Source organism: Marmota monax, unplaced genomic scaffold (assembly GCF_021218885.2).
Source record: "Marmota monax isolate L192 unplaced genomic scaffold, Marmota_monax_Labrador192_F-V1.1 WCK01_AAM20220418_F8-fsc00015, whole genome shotgun sequence".
NCBI lineage: Eukaryota > Metazoa > Chordata > Mammalia > Rodentia > Sciuridae > Marmota > Marmota monax.
Window position 1 is genome coordinate 23,065,497 of NW_026692194.1, and position 16,663 is coordinate 23,082,159.

The 16,663-nt window shown below is 46.3% G+C and overlaps 1 protein-coding gene across 1 annotated transcript in view; it reads left to right on the plus strand.

Moving 5' to 3' along the window:
* The window catches only part of Thada (THADA armadillo repeat containing), a 318,367-nt gene that overhangs the window by 278,014 nt on the left and 23,690 nt on the right, over positions 1–16,663 (plus strand). Inside the window, exon 36 of the mRNA XM_046425124.2 lies at positions 1,134–1,265. Coding sequence (XP_046281080.2) covers positions 1,134–1,265 — 132 coding nt within the window. The remainder of the gene's footprint in view (positions 1–1,133; positions 1,266–16,663) is intronic.

The window sequence follows — 16,663 nt, forward strand, 5'->3', positions numbered from 1 at the left end:
CCAAATGGAGCTCTTGGTTTGACTAAAGCACCAGCAGCTCTGAGATAGCAGGTTCTCTGTGGACAGATGAGAGAGAGAGAGTGTACCAAGAAGAGTTCTTGGGACAGGAGGGCTTTCCTGTTGCAGGAAGAAGGTGACAGGTGGTCTGCCATGGCTCTCCACTGAGACCCTCCACACAGCTCTGCCTGCAGGTTAGGGGTCCTGTCTGTGAGGCCTGCCTACCTCTCCTTGTCCTTGTGAAGTTTGTCCCAGGTTCAGTAGTCCTTTGTGATCTTTCCCTATTGTAAGTCACTGCCTCCTGTTTCCTCCGTGACTACTCATGGCCTTGTGTCCTGGACTTCATTCAAGGGCAGACACCATCCATAGCAGCCCTTAGCACAGGCTGACCAGCAGAGTCAGTACCCCAAGGAATGGCAGCATCAAGAGGACTCCCCCTGCCCCGCATACAAGTGACATAGGCTGGTGCATTTTTCCTGTGTCCTTGCGCTTTTTTCATTCTTTCCCCAAGGCATGATCTTTTTTTTTTTTTTTTTAGGTACTGGGATTGAATCCAGGGGTTATTCTACTATTGACCCACACCCTCCCCCCGACCTTTTCATTTCTTATTTTGAGACAGAGTCTTGCTAAATTACCAAGGCCTGCCTCAAACTCGTGATCCTCCTACCTCAGCCTCCTGAATCACTGGGATTACAGGCATGCACCACCATGCTTGCCCACAGCAAAATCTCGATTAACACTTTGTGGTCATAATTGATGCATTTCAACATTGGGCTAGTTTCTCCAAAGCACTTTTCATGCATAAAGTCATGATAATCATGACACTGGGGAGAATTGGAACTAGAGCCTTTGTCAGCCAGGCAATATCTTCCAGGAGCCTTACTTGTGATTAGTTGCCTCCAGAAAGCCTACCCCTACTCCTGCCCCCCCCACCCCCCAAAATAGACATTTCCATTAGGACCCTCTGTATCCCAGTGTTAGTCCGACTCTCAGGTCCTCCTATCTTGCCATCCCCAGAAAAAAAGGAATGGCTGTTGCTCATTCCATGTACTCTCCTCCACCATGGGGTTGAGCCTTATTGGTACCTACTTGCCAGCTGCATTCTAGGTAATTTGAATTCCCTCTGGTCTCCTTAGAGTTGCAGGACACACTTGCTCTCTGGAGGTGTGTCCTCACCCTCCTGCAGAGTGAAGAGCAAGCTATCAGAGATGCAGCCACAGAGACCGTGACGACAGCCATGTCACAAGAAAACACCTGCCAGGCAACAGGTACCTCATTCTTATCCTTTTCATTGCTTATTACTCTAGGACAGAGTTTTCTGTCAAGAGCCAGAAAGTGGGTATTTTAGGTATTGTTGGCCATTCAGCCTCAATCTCAGTTCTGCCACTTTAGTGGGGAAATAGCCATGAATAATAGGTAAACAAATGAGTACAACTGTATTCCAATAAAACTTTATTTACAAAAACAGGCAGCTTCCCAGACTTGATCTGCTAGTCATCATTTGCTGACCCTTGCTTAGACCATCCTAGAGAAAAAATTGTTTCCTAAAGTAGAAATTTAATAAGCAATGTTTGGTCTTTTGTTAATTACATTGTCATCTGTTTTAAATAAAGCCAGGTCTTTATTATGTGTGTGGTTACATAACCCAGGAATCACAGAGCCATCCTTTTGTTCCTACGTGAGTTTTTACATGTGACAGACACATGTAAGTTAAGTTTTCCTCTTTGTGTCTTGGCTTCTGATTTGGTAACAACATTAACCCCAGAGGCAGAAGAGGGGAATAGGAAGAAGAGTGGCCTTGATGGGTAGCTTGGGGCTCATATCCGCAACATAAGCTGTCACAGCCCTGGGTCTGGGTTTGTCTGTACACCGTAGAAGCAGAAGGGGACTTGCCCATGGGTAGAAAGGGGCTGCTGGGTGGAAGGGACAGGAAGCAGGTAGAGTACTAGCAGGGTCACATGTTTGGAAGTGGCTAGCTAGGAAAGTGGCTGCTTTGGTAGACTTGGTTCCCTCTGCCTAGGGCTGGATGTCCAGAAAGGTGGCTAGGTCAGACCATTCTGAGGCAAAGGGTCACAAACTGAACAAAGAAGTTCCCCTTAATGGACATCTGAATGGGAGAGGAATAAGCCATTCAGGGGCTCTGTAGGGCCCTGCGTCCTCATGGCAAGGGCTGCTCACTGAGGCAGTACACAGGGCTGTGTTCCCTAGAGGGTCCTGTGGGAACTTGTCCGTATCTGAGTCCTTAGTCTTAATGGCCTAGGTGCATTTCTCTGCATATAAGGAAGAAACTAGTTTTTGCATAATCTCTCAGTGACACTACTTCAGGGCAGGTTTAGCAGGCCCAGCTTTGCTGCTCTCTAGGAAAGCATTCAGATGGTGCTTCCAGTAACATAAAGCCATATCCCTACACCCAGCCCCTAATGGACCTCCTCCATATCTAAAATTCTGCTAATCCCCATTCATTCCTCTTTCCGACTGCAGTCTTTCCTTGGAGTGCTTTCAGCGAATGCTCAGTAAATTGTTGGTGGAACATAATACTCATTCCCTAGGGCCCTTTCCACTGAAGATGGAAGGGTGAATTTCATAGTGAAGTCAGAGTGGATTTCTCTCTTAATCTTTAACCTGCAATATTTTCCCTACTACTCTAATTTTATTCAGAGTTTTTTCAAGTTCCTTAATACAACTTGATTTTCTTAAGCATAGAATCTTTCTGATATAGAACCGAGGTTGTGGCCCAGTGGTAGAGAGCTTGCCTAGCACATGTGAAGCACTGGGTTCGATCCTCATCACCACATCAAAAAAGAAAAAGTAAATAAAATAAAGGGGAAAAAAAAGAATCTTTCTGCTTTAGACAGAAGGGTAGCTAAGGACTGAGAATCACCCTGATTTTTGACTTTTGATGGTTTAGCCAGCTGATTTTCCAGATTTGCAGTATTGTCATGTTTTAGCATTTCAAGGGTATGAAGCAACTGACAGTAACTTCCCCAATCCTTCAGCATACCAGAATTTTGTAGAATGCACTGCTGATAGTTTTTCTCTTTGATGGTCCAAGGAAGTTATCCCTTTTAAATCTTGAATACCATAAAAATACCTGTTTATTTTGTCCTACAGATCAATGATTTGGTAAATACAATGGTAAAACAATATGATTAAATTATGTTAATAATTAATGTCTTCTTTGAGAAGTCAAAATTGCAATGAAAAAATTAAATTAATTCTTACTTTCCATCCAAAGAAAGAAACCAGGAGCCCTCCACACAGTAAATGGGGACTGGATACAGAAAGAAAGAGCTTTGCTGTTGAACATCTACTGATGGCCTGCCTGGGGACCAGGGAGAGGTGTGGGGTGATTCTCACTGTGGGGTCTAGAAAGGGTTTGGAGAGTGGAGCTGTCCAAAGAAAGGAATTTTGAATGGGACACAGATGAGAGCAAAACAACACAAAAGGCAAAGCTGCGCCAAACCTAGAGTTGGCTGGGAGTTAGGGGGACTTGGGAGCTGATGGACCAGCTGCCAGTGGACATGTGTGGTTAGAGGCCTGGCTGGGGCCAGGTGAAGGAGAGGAGCAGGAGGTAAAGCTAGGAAGGAAGGAAAAACTGAATGTTAGGCTGCAACCTCATCTGTAGGCAGCAGGAGGCTGCTGGGGGTTTAAACAGGAAAGTAACATGCATGTGTTGAAGGAGCTCCCTCTAAGAGCCAGGTATAAGATGGATCATGACTGGTGGTGAGTGAAGGGAATCAAGGGGAAGGGAGACCAGTTGAGAGGTGGTGTTGACAATCCTCATAAGCTGCCATCAGTGGTGATGGATGGGGAGGGGAGGATGTATTTGTGAGAGGATTGGGGGGAACTCAGCAGACTGCTGTTCATGGAAGTTGAGAGAGAAGGAAAGCATGAGATGAAGTCAAGGCTTCAAACCTTCAAACCTGGGAGGCACCCAGGGAAATACCTGGCTGTGCCTCTGGCATTGATGTTGAGCTGTGGCATTCCAGGAAGTGAAATTGCCAGGAACCAGGAAAGGCACTCAGGCTACAAGGCATTGTGATCTGGGACAAAGTATTCTTTTTTTTTTTTTTGTAATTTTTTTTCATTGTAGATGGACACAATATCTTTATTTTATTTATTTTTATGTGATGCTAAGGATTGAACCCAATGCCTCATGCATGCAAGGCAAGCACTCTACCACTGAACTACAATCTAGCCCCTGGGACAAAATACTCTTTAGGCCTTGGAAAAATCACAGTGGAAATCGAGAGGGCAAACGGGGACCTTTATCTGGAAATCGAGAGGGCAAACGGGGACCTTTATCTGTGGCATAAACAGAATGAAGTGTGCAGGCTCTGTCCTGTCCTCTCCAGAACACAGCCCAGCTATCCAAGGGCCCCTCTGCTCCTTACCAGGGTTAGTTGTTGGTCCCAGTGGGCACTGGCTACAACCTGTAGAAGAGCCAGCATTGACTCCACTTGTTTACACTGCACCACCTAGCACATATTTTTGGACACAGTGGCTCTAGGTATAGATTTGTAGTATGAATTGGTTAATGATTCTAGAAGACTTAAAGAAAATAACTCAGTGCTCAAATGGCCTCCTGGGGATGGACGTGTTGGGTGCATTGTTGTTCTTTTTTCCTGCTGGTTCTCCTGGTGTAGTGTACACACTTCACCCTACCTGGGCCACCTGGAAGTGTGAAACTAACAGCCTGCAAACAACTCTGTCACATCTGAAGCTCCCTCAGCCTTGGCAGTCATGTTAAGGGAGACCCACAGCAGGCCCTCCCAGCCCACCTCTTCCCTCTATGTCAGTCACAGAGGCTACAAAGAGGGGACAGAAGAAATGGCCTTTCTAGGACTTAAGAATAGGGGAATGGGGCTGGGGTTGTGGTTCAGTGGTAGAGCACTTGCCTAGCATGCATGAGAAACTGGGTTCCATCCCTGGCACCACATAAAAATAAATAGAGGAGGCTATCTTCTCCACCCAAACAGTTCACCTGTTTTATGTGCCATATTGGATTTAATGTCAGAGTATGTTTCAAAAGGGCTTTCGTGTGGGGAACAAACAATCTGGACAATACTTACTAGGAGACATTTCTGTGTGGGCATAGGGGTCTCTGGAAGCTGGAGAGGCTGTGGGTGATGGGACAGGGAGGGGCCAGCCTCCTGAACCCCTCGCTCCCCAGCATTGGCTCTCCCTTTCCTCCCCTCTCAGCCTTAGGTAGGGTTTTCCACCCCATCCAGATGGCCTCCTCCATGTCTCCTTTTCCATTTGTGAAATTGGGGGTGGGGGGGAAGTTTCTGTGGAACAACGTCTGATATAGGTTAAAAAAAAAAAAAAGCCATTTAAAAAGGAATTTTAAAGGGCTGCAGACTTCATACCCAGTGTCAGTGTTTAGGTTCAAGAAGGTTGACTTCACAATGGAAACTTTCTTATGAAAAAAAAATATAAAAGACTTGGAGAAAGATGGAGAGGAAAGGAGGAGAAAGAGACACAAACACAGATATAACCACATGGGGCTTTTTTCTTTGGAGTACAGGCTTCAAGTCATTTTGATCCCATCTTCCTGCAGACCCTTAGTCATGCTCAATTTCTGCTCATCCTCCTACCCCACAGGAATGTTTGGTGGTGATGTATTATATCCCCTCTCCTCCATGACACCTCTGTCCTCCAGGATCTCCCCTTTCTCTGAACCACCATAATTCTGGACATCATGTCATCCCAAATAGCCCTTGCTTTCCTAATCACTTGTCATTTTTCTCTTTCATTTCATTTTCTACCTCCAACTAGCTCACGGGCTTATAAATTAGAGACTGTCTTCTATTAGGTACACAGCAGGTACACAATTTGTGTTGATGATTTAATCTTTCACCCCAGCCAGTTGCTTGTCCCCAAGGAGACTCAGCATGCCCTTTGTAACAAGAAAGCTCTGGAACAAGCAGACAGACGCTCCTGCTAGAACTAGTTCAGGGGGCACCACTGGCATGGATTCGTGCACACTGCCGTGGCAGACTTTCTAGATCACTGTCTGGGTCTTGTCAGTTCAGGAGTTTGCAGCTCTAGAGTTTGGCCCCTCCTCATTTTACCTCTCAGGTTTACATCTCAGACTGCAAAGCCAGGGAGCCAGCCTGGGGCCACTGGGTTCCTGGACTTGGGTTAACTAGGAGACATCCAAGGAGCCTCCAGGCTTGGCATGATGATGCATAGAGGCTCGGGAACAATGATGAAACCTAGCAGAGAGGTGGAGAGTGAGTGAACACAACAGAGAGGACAGTATGAGACTCTGAGGTAGGAGAACAGGGCAGAAGGCAGTTGGTGTCAAAGGCTGCGTCCAGTCACAAGTAGGCCAGAGCAAGGTGAAGTGGGAAGAAAACCAACGCTTGTTCAGTTCCCCCCAGGTGCATTTCTCCCACCTACACCCCTACACTATGTGCATGCTGCATGGGCGCACACACACACACACACACATACATACTTACACACACACATGCAACATTGTTGCCCACACATCTGTGATCCAGTGTGAGATGATGAGCACTTCTCACATGCTCCAACTGTTGAGCAATCAGGGAGAGAGGCCTAGGAAAAGAGATAGGGAGTGCTAGGTCACTGTGACATTTCACATGGCCCCACCATGAGACAACTCAATCAGCAAAGCCTCCAGACTGTGAGGAATTGTACTGAGTCACAGATGGTTCCACCCTGGAACCTCTAAGGCTGCCCACCAGATCCGACCTGCAGGAGGCCCCATGTTTTACTCTGTTCCTGCCAGTTCACAGCGTCGTCAGGCCCCAGAGGGCTCTCCAAGCATCTCCACTTCTCTCTTCCCTCTGCCTTGCCATCACTTTCTTCCTAATCTACTCACATACTCTCTAAAGTGGCCCTCTATTCTGTAGTGCCAGATCTCAGCACCAGACTCAGTTCTATGTACATACCAGGTACCTTTCTCTAAAGAGGAGCCCAGAAAAGTTAACCATTCCACTAGAATGTGTCCTGTCTCCCCATCAATCTAACTTCCTTTTTCTTCCAATAATTTAAACTTATTTACCTCCATAAATTCTTTGCGCCTATTTTTAAATTCTAAATTTTTTCCTGACTTCTTTCACTCCCACCTAGATGACCCACGATCCCCTCGCCCCACAAAGCAAGAAGTGATCAGGGGCTGGGGCTGTAGCTCAGTGGTGGAGTACAGTGATCAGATGAGCATATTCAGTCACCTATTCAGTCACCAAGAACTTACACAGCACCTGTGTGCAGGCATCCAGGCTACCATGTATCCTCTGGATTTTTGCAGAAACCTCCAGCCTGCTCCACTATTCTTGGAGCTAATGACTTGAGGGCTGTCCTGGAGGATAAATCAGATGGAACTGGAGCTGTTCCCCTGCTCACAGCACTCTCTTGGCTTCCCATCTGACTGAGGGAAGCCCAACTCTCAGAATAACACCCAGCCCTCACCCCATCTAGACCCTGCCTCGCTCTTTCCCTGCTCTTGCTCAGGGAACCACAGAAGGCTGTAGGTTCTCCAGTGCACCAAGCTCATTCCAACCTCAGGGCCTCTGCCCTAGCTGCTCCCTCTGCTTGGAATATTCTTCCTAGTGTCACATTGCAGGCTCCTTCATACCATTCCTATCTGACTTCAGGATCATCTCCACAGAGCACCCGCATTGACCACCCAGACCACAGTAACTACCCCAATCACCCTGCTGGTTTAATTCTTTGCATAGTTTTTATTTGTTGATTTGTTATTTGACTTCTGCCGAAAGGATAAAGATTCCAAGAAAGTAGGATTTTTGTCCATTTTGTTCACTGCTCTATTCTCAGATCCTGGCATATAATAGCTAGCTCAGTTTAAAAAAAAAAATAAAATCACTTGTTGGGTGATTAGTTGAATGAAGAATGGAAGAACATATCAATCAAGGTAGTGGAACACAATAAGGAGATTGGTGTTTTTAAAACTGACTTGTGGGACAATGGGGATGGAGCTGTTAGGAGTCTGAGTTGTTATGAAATTGCCTTGTGGTGGTAGATCTGGTTCTAGCAGGTTACTACCAGTTACCTTAGGCCCTACCTCTTCCCTGGAACAGTAATTCAGCGAGGACCTGACTTAGTGTCTGCTAAGACTGGGCAAGTGGCAGATCCTAAACTAACTCCTTCTCGTGTCTGCGAAGACTGGGCAAGCGGCAGATCCTAAACTAACTCCTTCTGTTCCTCGTCATGCCATGCTGTCTCACACAGGATGGAATTTCTTGAGCAAGAGTTTCACTCCGGAGGGTCCATGCACCTGGCACAGGGCTGCGCTGGGAATCCCCCAGCAGGGGAAAGGGGCCAGTGCAGATGAGTCAATCTGGAAGACTTGGGGAAGTGGCAGCAGTTCTGAAAATAGTGGCCCCTTCCTCTGGGGGCTCCTGCCTGAAGCCTCTTTACCTCTCTTAGCAGGCCAGTGGCAGTGCAGGAGTCAGACGCATCCTCTTCATACCTGGATGCTCCTGCCTTACTAGACCTCCTGTAATCCCACAGCACTCTATGAGACATTCTAAGCTTTTCTCTATTTTATGATGGGGTCGAAGTAATGGGCCGTAAGTCCTGTGGAAGTTAGTGTCAGCTCCAGAGTTGGAGCTCAGGTCCCTGTGGTGACAGACATCTTGCTCTTCCAGCCCCTCTTGTAAGACAGAGAAGTGCAAACTAACCTCCAGGTGTGGAACTAGAAGCCAGTGGCGACCCTGGAGGTATGTTTTCTTCCTTTCTCCTTCCTTCTTTCCTTTCTTTCACACTGGGGGTTGAACCCAGGGGCACTAAACCACTGAGCCACATCTCCATCCACTTTTATTTTTTATTTTGAGACAGGGTCTCACCAAGTTGTTTGGAGCTTCACTAAGTTGCTGAGGCTGGCCTTGAACCTCCAATCCCCTGCTTCAGCCTCCTAAGTCACTGGGATTATAGGTGTGTGCCACTGCACCTGACTACCCTGGAGGTTTTCTAAAGCCACTGTTGGGTTTGAAGGAAGAAGAGTCTTGACCCAGGAAAGTGGAGTGGGGATCCAGCTGAGACAACTGGGAACAGAGCTGTCAGGAGGCATCATAGCAAGAGCGAGCACATCTCTTACACAAATCTGCTGTGTTCCTGTCTAGGTCCTTTCCTGGAGTTAGGGGACCATATAAGCCTCTAAGCATCAGTGTCTCTGATCTATGGCATGGTGCCTGGAGCCTGGTAAAGGTCAAGGATCCCCTGTGTCACATCATTAGTGGAAAATGAGGTCTAAAGCACAGATCCCAAGAGCCCCAGTGCAGCACTTTGTTCTACTGCCCAAACCCTTGATTCACATCGAAGGAGCGACACACGGAGACTAGTCCAGGCTCCTGGGAGGAATGAACTCAGGTGCCAGGAGGGCAGACGAGATGTTGCCTCCAAGAGGACTTGGAGCAACTCCAGCAGCATCGCATGGGAGGACAGAGTATGCTGTGAAGCCAGCATCTCCAGCAGTAAAACCACAGGAGCCACATCCTGAGGCCAACCCTGAGACTTGCTTGCCTTGGTGTGTCCTAGGCCTCTGTCTGTATTCCTCTCTACTATCTGGAGGGTTCCAGTGGAGGAAGCACAGGAAGTTAGGAATTGTAATTAAAATTGCCAGTGAGCCTCTGGCTCTGCCCCGTGAGAGGGCACCGTGATTGTGCAGGGCGAGTGACCTGATTCCTCGCTCATTCCTTCAGCAGAGATGTTTGGTGGAGGTAGGCAGTATTCCCTGCCCTCTGCCCACCACCACCATCTGCCATGGGCTGTCTCAGTGGAGTGCCAGTGGCCACACACCACAGTGCCTTTCCCATCTGTCACTGTTCCTACAGAGCCAGGGCCCCTCACCTTCACCTGCATCTCAGCAAGTGCGTCATTGGCAGCTGGTTCCCATGACGTGCAAAAGCAGATGCAGACTAATGCTCACATCTGAAATCTGGGAGCAGATTGCGAGCGCCAGTGAGCACCCTGGCTGGGCCTTGTTGCTGGGGTGATAGGATTGTTTCCATGGCCTCCCAGTGACTTAAGCTCCAGAGAGACGACAACAGGCTCCTTTCGAGGAAATGCAGGTCATTTCTGCATCATTTTGCCTCTACTTTTGCTGTGCCTGAAAGCCAAGGCCCCAAGGTGACTGACCTCTATGGGCGGCGATAAGCCCACACACAGACTGGGGCTGAGGCCATCTGGTGCTGTAGGGTTTTGTCTTCCCTGTTGGTCACTTCACTCTCCTGCTCGAGGCCTCCACGCTCCTCGGCTGTGCTTTCCCTCTGCTCAGCCAGGCCCTGCCAGAAGCAGGGCTCTCTTTTCACTATGGCAGCAGTTTTCCTCTTTGAACATTGCCAGTTTAGGGAGTTAGGTGACCACTCCATCAAGGGTAACCAGAGAGGCCCCCATTCTCATGCACCCCTGATTTGGTTAAGATGATAAAGAAGCCTGCTGGCTAGCAGCCCTTTGCTACCCAGGCCCAACTCCAAGCCTGAGCCCTAAGGGAACACCCTTCCTGAACATTCCAGCCACAGTCAACTGGTCCTTTTCCTGCCTGAGTTCATTCACCTCCAGACTTCTTCCTCCAATTCCAACAGACACATGATTTTCAGACTCAGACTGTCACAACATAACTCCTGAAAGTGCTGACTATATACACACTAACTGCTGGGGACTCAGAGATGAGTAAGATAGCGACTCTGGCCTTATGCGGCTGGGAGTTTGCCTTCTGAGGTGTTACACCACCTAAAATCAACAGGTTTTCCTTTACTTGCACCAAATTGTTTTTTTATTTATCAACTCACATGGCTAGTTTTATACAAAAAGGAAATAGTCATTAATAGATAATAAGAATTTTGATCTAAAAGTTCTAACTTGATTAGTTTGTTCTGTAATCCCTGTTCCATTTCTTAGGACCACACACATGACCTAAAATGCAAAAGCTTCACTCACAAGCCTTGTAGTTCCATTACCCATACCTAGAATTTACTAGAAAGAGAACCCTAATGGGAGGGAGGGGCACCTAGTGGAATCTAAAGAATGGAAGATTGGCAGTCACTGGAGGGACCAAGAATGGGGAAGGGGGGAATGGAGTCCAAGGTCATCTTCTTTGTAAGCTTTGCCCATCCCTCTGGATCTCTTCCCAGGACTTGTCTCCCCGTGCTGGTCATTTCTCCTAAGTATTTCCGGATTCCCAAGGCCTAGCCCCAGGCCATCCTTCTCCACCAAGCCTTTCAGGCCCAGGCTTTCCTTTTCCCTTGTCAGACCCTCCATATGCAGCTCGTAGGTTGTTTCTTGAGCAGGCGTCTCATCCTCCCACCCATACTGCAGGTTTTTTAGGGTCAGGCCCCCAGCACCACCAAGTTGGTGTGTAAATTCTGGAGTGACTCGCATCAGGCTGGCACATATCTTCTGTAGCTCAGTGGTTTGATTTGAAGTTGAACATGAACCTTGGCTTTGGGGGTGGGCAGCTCCCCTTGGGTTGGGGTTCCCTGCCCAGCCTCCCAGCAAGCCCCAGGTCCTCAAGATGCAGCAATAAGCCTTTAGATCAGAACAGGTTGGCAGGGCTTCCCAGGTCCAGACCAGAAAGTGAATCTCCCCTGTTCTTGGAAAAGCCAGCTATAGAACATAGGGGTTCTGCTTCCGAGTCGCAGGGATGTTAATTTTTTTTTCAAAAGTTAAAGAAAGAAATCAAATTCTCACCCTTATATCCCTTAATCTCTTCCAAATGATAGAACCTTTGAGGAAAACTCCCAATAACTTACCGTCAAGAAAATTAGATTCTTCTGTGGCATGTGGGTCGAGGCAGGGAATGCCATTTGGGAAAATACATGGAACCTGACATAGAAGATTCCGTTTGTGTGTGGAAAAAGATTGAGGTTGCTTTCAGGTTTCGAGTTACACTGTGGGAAGCAGAATTGAGTGGTACCTCAGTCCACAGCCTGCGTGGGCTTCTCTCAGTTCCTCCTGCCTGGGCCATCTTGTTACATACAGATGGTCACACTGGCCAGGAGGCTTCCCTCAGAAACAGCTCCCTGGGCAGGCGATAAGGGTGGGAGCAGAGCTGCCCGGCTAGGCTGCCATGGCTGAAGGAAAGGCCCTGCTCCAGCCTGGCCCTGGAACCTCCCTGTCAAAGCGGGTGCTCTTCAGGTTTTCAACTTGGTTACTTTAATTTTATTATTTCTCTAACCTTTCTCTCCAGCAGAGTGGTGATGTTGAGTCTTGTTTTTCTTCACACTCTATTTTTATACTTTGAAAGTGTGGTTATAAAATCCACACTCAAAAAATGTTAGCTCTGCACCCACAGGACCCAGGAGGCCATCACATGCTGTGTCAGGCAGCATCCAGCAGCCTTGCCCTGCCCCACCCCCCTCCCGGGAGGGACAGGAGTGTGAGCAGGCTTCTGGCCAAGTATTTTAGATTTGACTCTTGAGAATCTGGCAGGAATATTTTTCTGGTGCCTTCCCAAGCACACAGTGAGGGCTCAGGATTCCTAGAAGCAGAATTCGCAATTTAAGATAAAATGTTCCTTCAGCCCTGCACATACCATTGCCCCAGCCCCCACCTTCCCTCAGCACCTGCACAGGTGTATACAGCACGTGTATGCAGCACTGGGAACATAGTGCCTGCAGGGCCGGTTCCTTGTCTGATTCACAGCCACCACAGCGGGTGGGTTGTCGTTGTCACATTCACTTTACTGTGACACTCTGAATGGGCCTAAGAAATCTAACCTGGGCCTCCTGCCTGCCTTCCCAGCCCCTCCAGTCCCTGCTGGGGCCTCTGGCCTTCTCTTTGCTCCAGGCTCCTCCCTTCCCTCCCAGCCCAGAATAGATCTAGGAATCTCCTGCCCTCTCCACCTTGGCTACAAACAGCACTGGGTCTCTTTGAACAGACTTGTCCATAAATCTTAAGATTGTTTTTTGTCTTTGAAAAAGCTGCATCTATCAGCAAGTCATTATTCACATGTGAGGGGTAGGGAAAAGTTCACCAAATTTCAGACTTCAAGTTCTCTTCACTCCATTTCACAACATCCACTCCCTAGAAACCACAGGAATTTTTTAAAAAATTAGTCCCCAATAGGCAAGGTGCCATGACATAGCCTACTGGATTCAGGGCCAGGCACCTGAGGAGTGGGGACATAAACAAGGGTGGATTTGCCTGTCACGGGCAGGCTGGCTCTTATCCATGAGGGAAAATAATTTCAGAGTCTCAGAGAACTAAAACCCACTGTTCTTATTTTAGAATGGTGGATTTGGTGGGTAGGGAGATTTGGGAAGACAAGAGTGATATTTATAATGAAAGCCTTAACTGAGCTGTTACTATAAGAATATAGTATATTGTAGCTAATAGGCCAGATATATACCTCAATTCCGTGTTACACCAGCTAAAGGAGAGATGAAGGGAGAGTGAATTTGGAGCAGGTGGGAAGAGAAAGAAGGAATTGGGGGGAGATAAACAGACTCAGTCAAGGACTCCACCCTTTTTCCCCACCCCCATCTCTCATCCTCTGCATGTTGGATTTTTGACCTCATGCCTGTCCTCATGGTTACAAGGTGGCTGTTGAACCTCAGATATCATGCCAACATTTTAGTTATTAGGAAGGGGCAAGGACATATTTTTTCTAATCACTAGGTTCATTTTATCTAGGAATAAAAAATGTCCCCCCAAGCCCTCAGCATGTATCACTGATGCCTTTGTGACCATGTCAGGGAATGTGGCCACCTGAACTATGGAAATAGACCTACAACAGATAATGAGATGGGGCCAGACACATCGCCTAGAGCTGGGTGCATCAGCTCCTAGAACAAAACTGGGAAAGAAGGTATGGCTGTTGGGTGGGCTCCTAGGGGTCCTGTAAGTAGTCCAGGGTGAAAACTAGAAAATGGGGGTGAGGGGAACAAAAACTAAAACGCTAGACAGGTGAGAGCCAGATAGATGGTCAGAGGCCAAGGCTGTCCCACCAACAGCTTCCCTCTCTGTTGGGGCCTTCAGAGGTTCTTGTCAGGGAGGGGACATGAGCACCCCCTATAGCAAGAATTTTCACACTTGAGAATGTACACAGATCACCCGAGAACCGTGTCAAAATGAGATTCTGACTCCTTGGGCCTAATAGGGCATGAGATTCTGCATTTCTTACAAACTCCCAGGTAATGCTGATACAGCTGGTCAAGGGACCCTGCTGGAAGTGGTAAGATCCTAAAGGATGCTCTTGGGAAACAACTGTTCAAATATGCTTGTTTAGCTTTGTTTTTTTTCCTCAAGTTTCATGTGATCATAATAGATGTTTGTTTGCTAGTACTGGGATTGAACCCAGGAGGGACAAAAACTAAAAAGCCACCGTGCCTGGCTTTATTTAGCATTTTCAAATAATCACTAATATACCTGTAATTAGGAATTCATACTTTTTAGGAAAGTAAAAGAAAAGAAGACAATAACTTTTAGATTGAGTTTTAAAATTAAAAAAAAAAAATCTGATGTCTCTTCTGGGAATCCAGATGTCTTCATGTAACAGAAAAGTCAAACCGTGATTTAGACACAGTAGAAGAGCCAGGCTGGCTGGTAGCTCTCAGTCATGAGGGCCCAGGCTGCTTCTGTCTTTGTGCCTTACTGTCCTGGTATGTGGTTTCATCTTCAAGGTGGCCTCTTGGTCCCAGGTGGCCAACAGAAGCATTAGCTGTGCCTTCTTTTTGACGATAAGAAGGAAGGAGAACAGCAAAGAGCTTTAACCCTCTCAAAGTTCCATGAAACTATATTTAGCTCTCACTTAATAACACGGTCATACTGAGCTGCAGGATGTGCAAAGAAATGTGGTCTTTTGGGCTGGACACATTACCTACAGTGCTCTTGCTAAGGACTGAAGGGACACATCCAGCTGTACATCACTTTGATACAAGAGATAGACCTTACGTAATATGCAGTCATTGGGAATAAAGAGACACTTAAAACCATTCCAGGCAAATGAAAACGAAAAGAAGGAAGAAATGGTATTGCATATGGCAGGAAGTAAGGGAATGATTAAAGTATGATTTCACAAATCACAGTTTCTTGCCATACCAAGAGGACTCTCCATAGATTCATAATGCTTAGAGAGGGAGAGAGTGGCCTGGCTCAGTGATAGACAGTTTTGCCTAGCATATGTGAGGCCCTTGATTCAATTCTCCAGCACCAGCCCCCCATAAAAGGGAGAAAAAAGCATGCACAACCCTCACAGGGAATACACTTGCTAGACAAGATCCATCAGCCATGTAGTGAGTTTCAGAATCATTAAGGTCTAACTGCTCCATTAGGCTGGAAGCAGGACTCTGTGGAAAGTGAAGTCTAAAAGTTTAAGGTGTCCCTTCCTACTAGCAGTTCTTTAGAGAAGCTGGCTTGACTACCATAGTGGACATATGATGACCCATGAGGTCTTGGTGTGTTAGAATTTTTCAAGGTGGTAATTTTTAATGATTGTCAGTACCTCACAGTAAGGGTGTCAATAAGGTTTAATGTCACATTCCTAAGAGGAGTGCACATTTATTCCAGGTCCTCCCATGAGCTCTCAAGATTATATACCTCTCATTCTGGAAAGCAGTGGGAAGGACACTCCAAAACCAAAATATATAGCAATTCATATGTGTGAAATAATAATAGGTGGCACTAGGGACATCAGTTAAACAAAAATGTAAGACAAAAAGTATAAAGATGGGTAGGAAGGGAAGCATTGAATAGTGATGAGGGAATGATCCATAAAGAAGCTGTAAGAGTCCCAATCCTATAACAGGACAAATAACTTCAAAATTTACCCCCAAACATTAGAAGAAATATTGGGAAAAATTATTAAATCCTAGTATTAATAAGATAATTTAACTTGCCCTTTTCAGAATTTAAAGGATCAAGTAGACCAACCATAAATAAAGTTACAAAGGATTTGAATATCCTATTTAAAAGCTTGGAGAAGTGTAAACCTTTTACTCTATAAGCAAAGTATAATTATTCATTTCAAATAGGCACTTGACATTTATAAAAATTGATCATATTTTAGATCACCAAGAAAATTTTAATGCCATAAAATAGAAATCTTTCTAGGCCACCTTTTCAGCAAACTGCAAGCACACTAGAAATTTAAAGTAAAAATAAGGACTAGGGGTGTGTCTCAGTGGTAGAGCATTTGCCTTACATGGGCAAGGCCCTAGGTTCCATCCCCAGCACCACAAAAAATAAATAAATAAAAATATCACTTAGCTATGTAAGCACAATTTTCTAAATATATTATGCCAGTGACAAAGCAAAAATTAAAGACTCCTTTGAAGCCCAAACGTTGGAAACACTATCAATATTTAAGTAATGAATTGAACAATGTGGTGCATTCCTGTAATGACGCTCAGGAGACTGAAGCAGGAGGATTGTGAGTTCAAAGCCAGACTAAGCAACTTAGTGAGGCCCTTTCTCTGAATAAAAGTATTAAAAAGGGCTGGGGATGTGACTCAGTGGTTAAGCACCCCTGGATTCAATCACTGGTATAAAAAATAGACACACACACACGTATGTATAGTTAAGTAGATGAACTAAGTGCAGTGGAATACATCTGTAATCCAGCTACTGAGGACACTGAGGCAGGAAGATGGCTTGAGCCTAGGAATTTGAGCCTAGGCAACAGCCAGACCCCCATCTCAAAAAAATAAAATAAAAATATTTAATAGATGCTGTC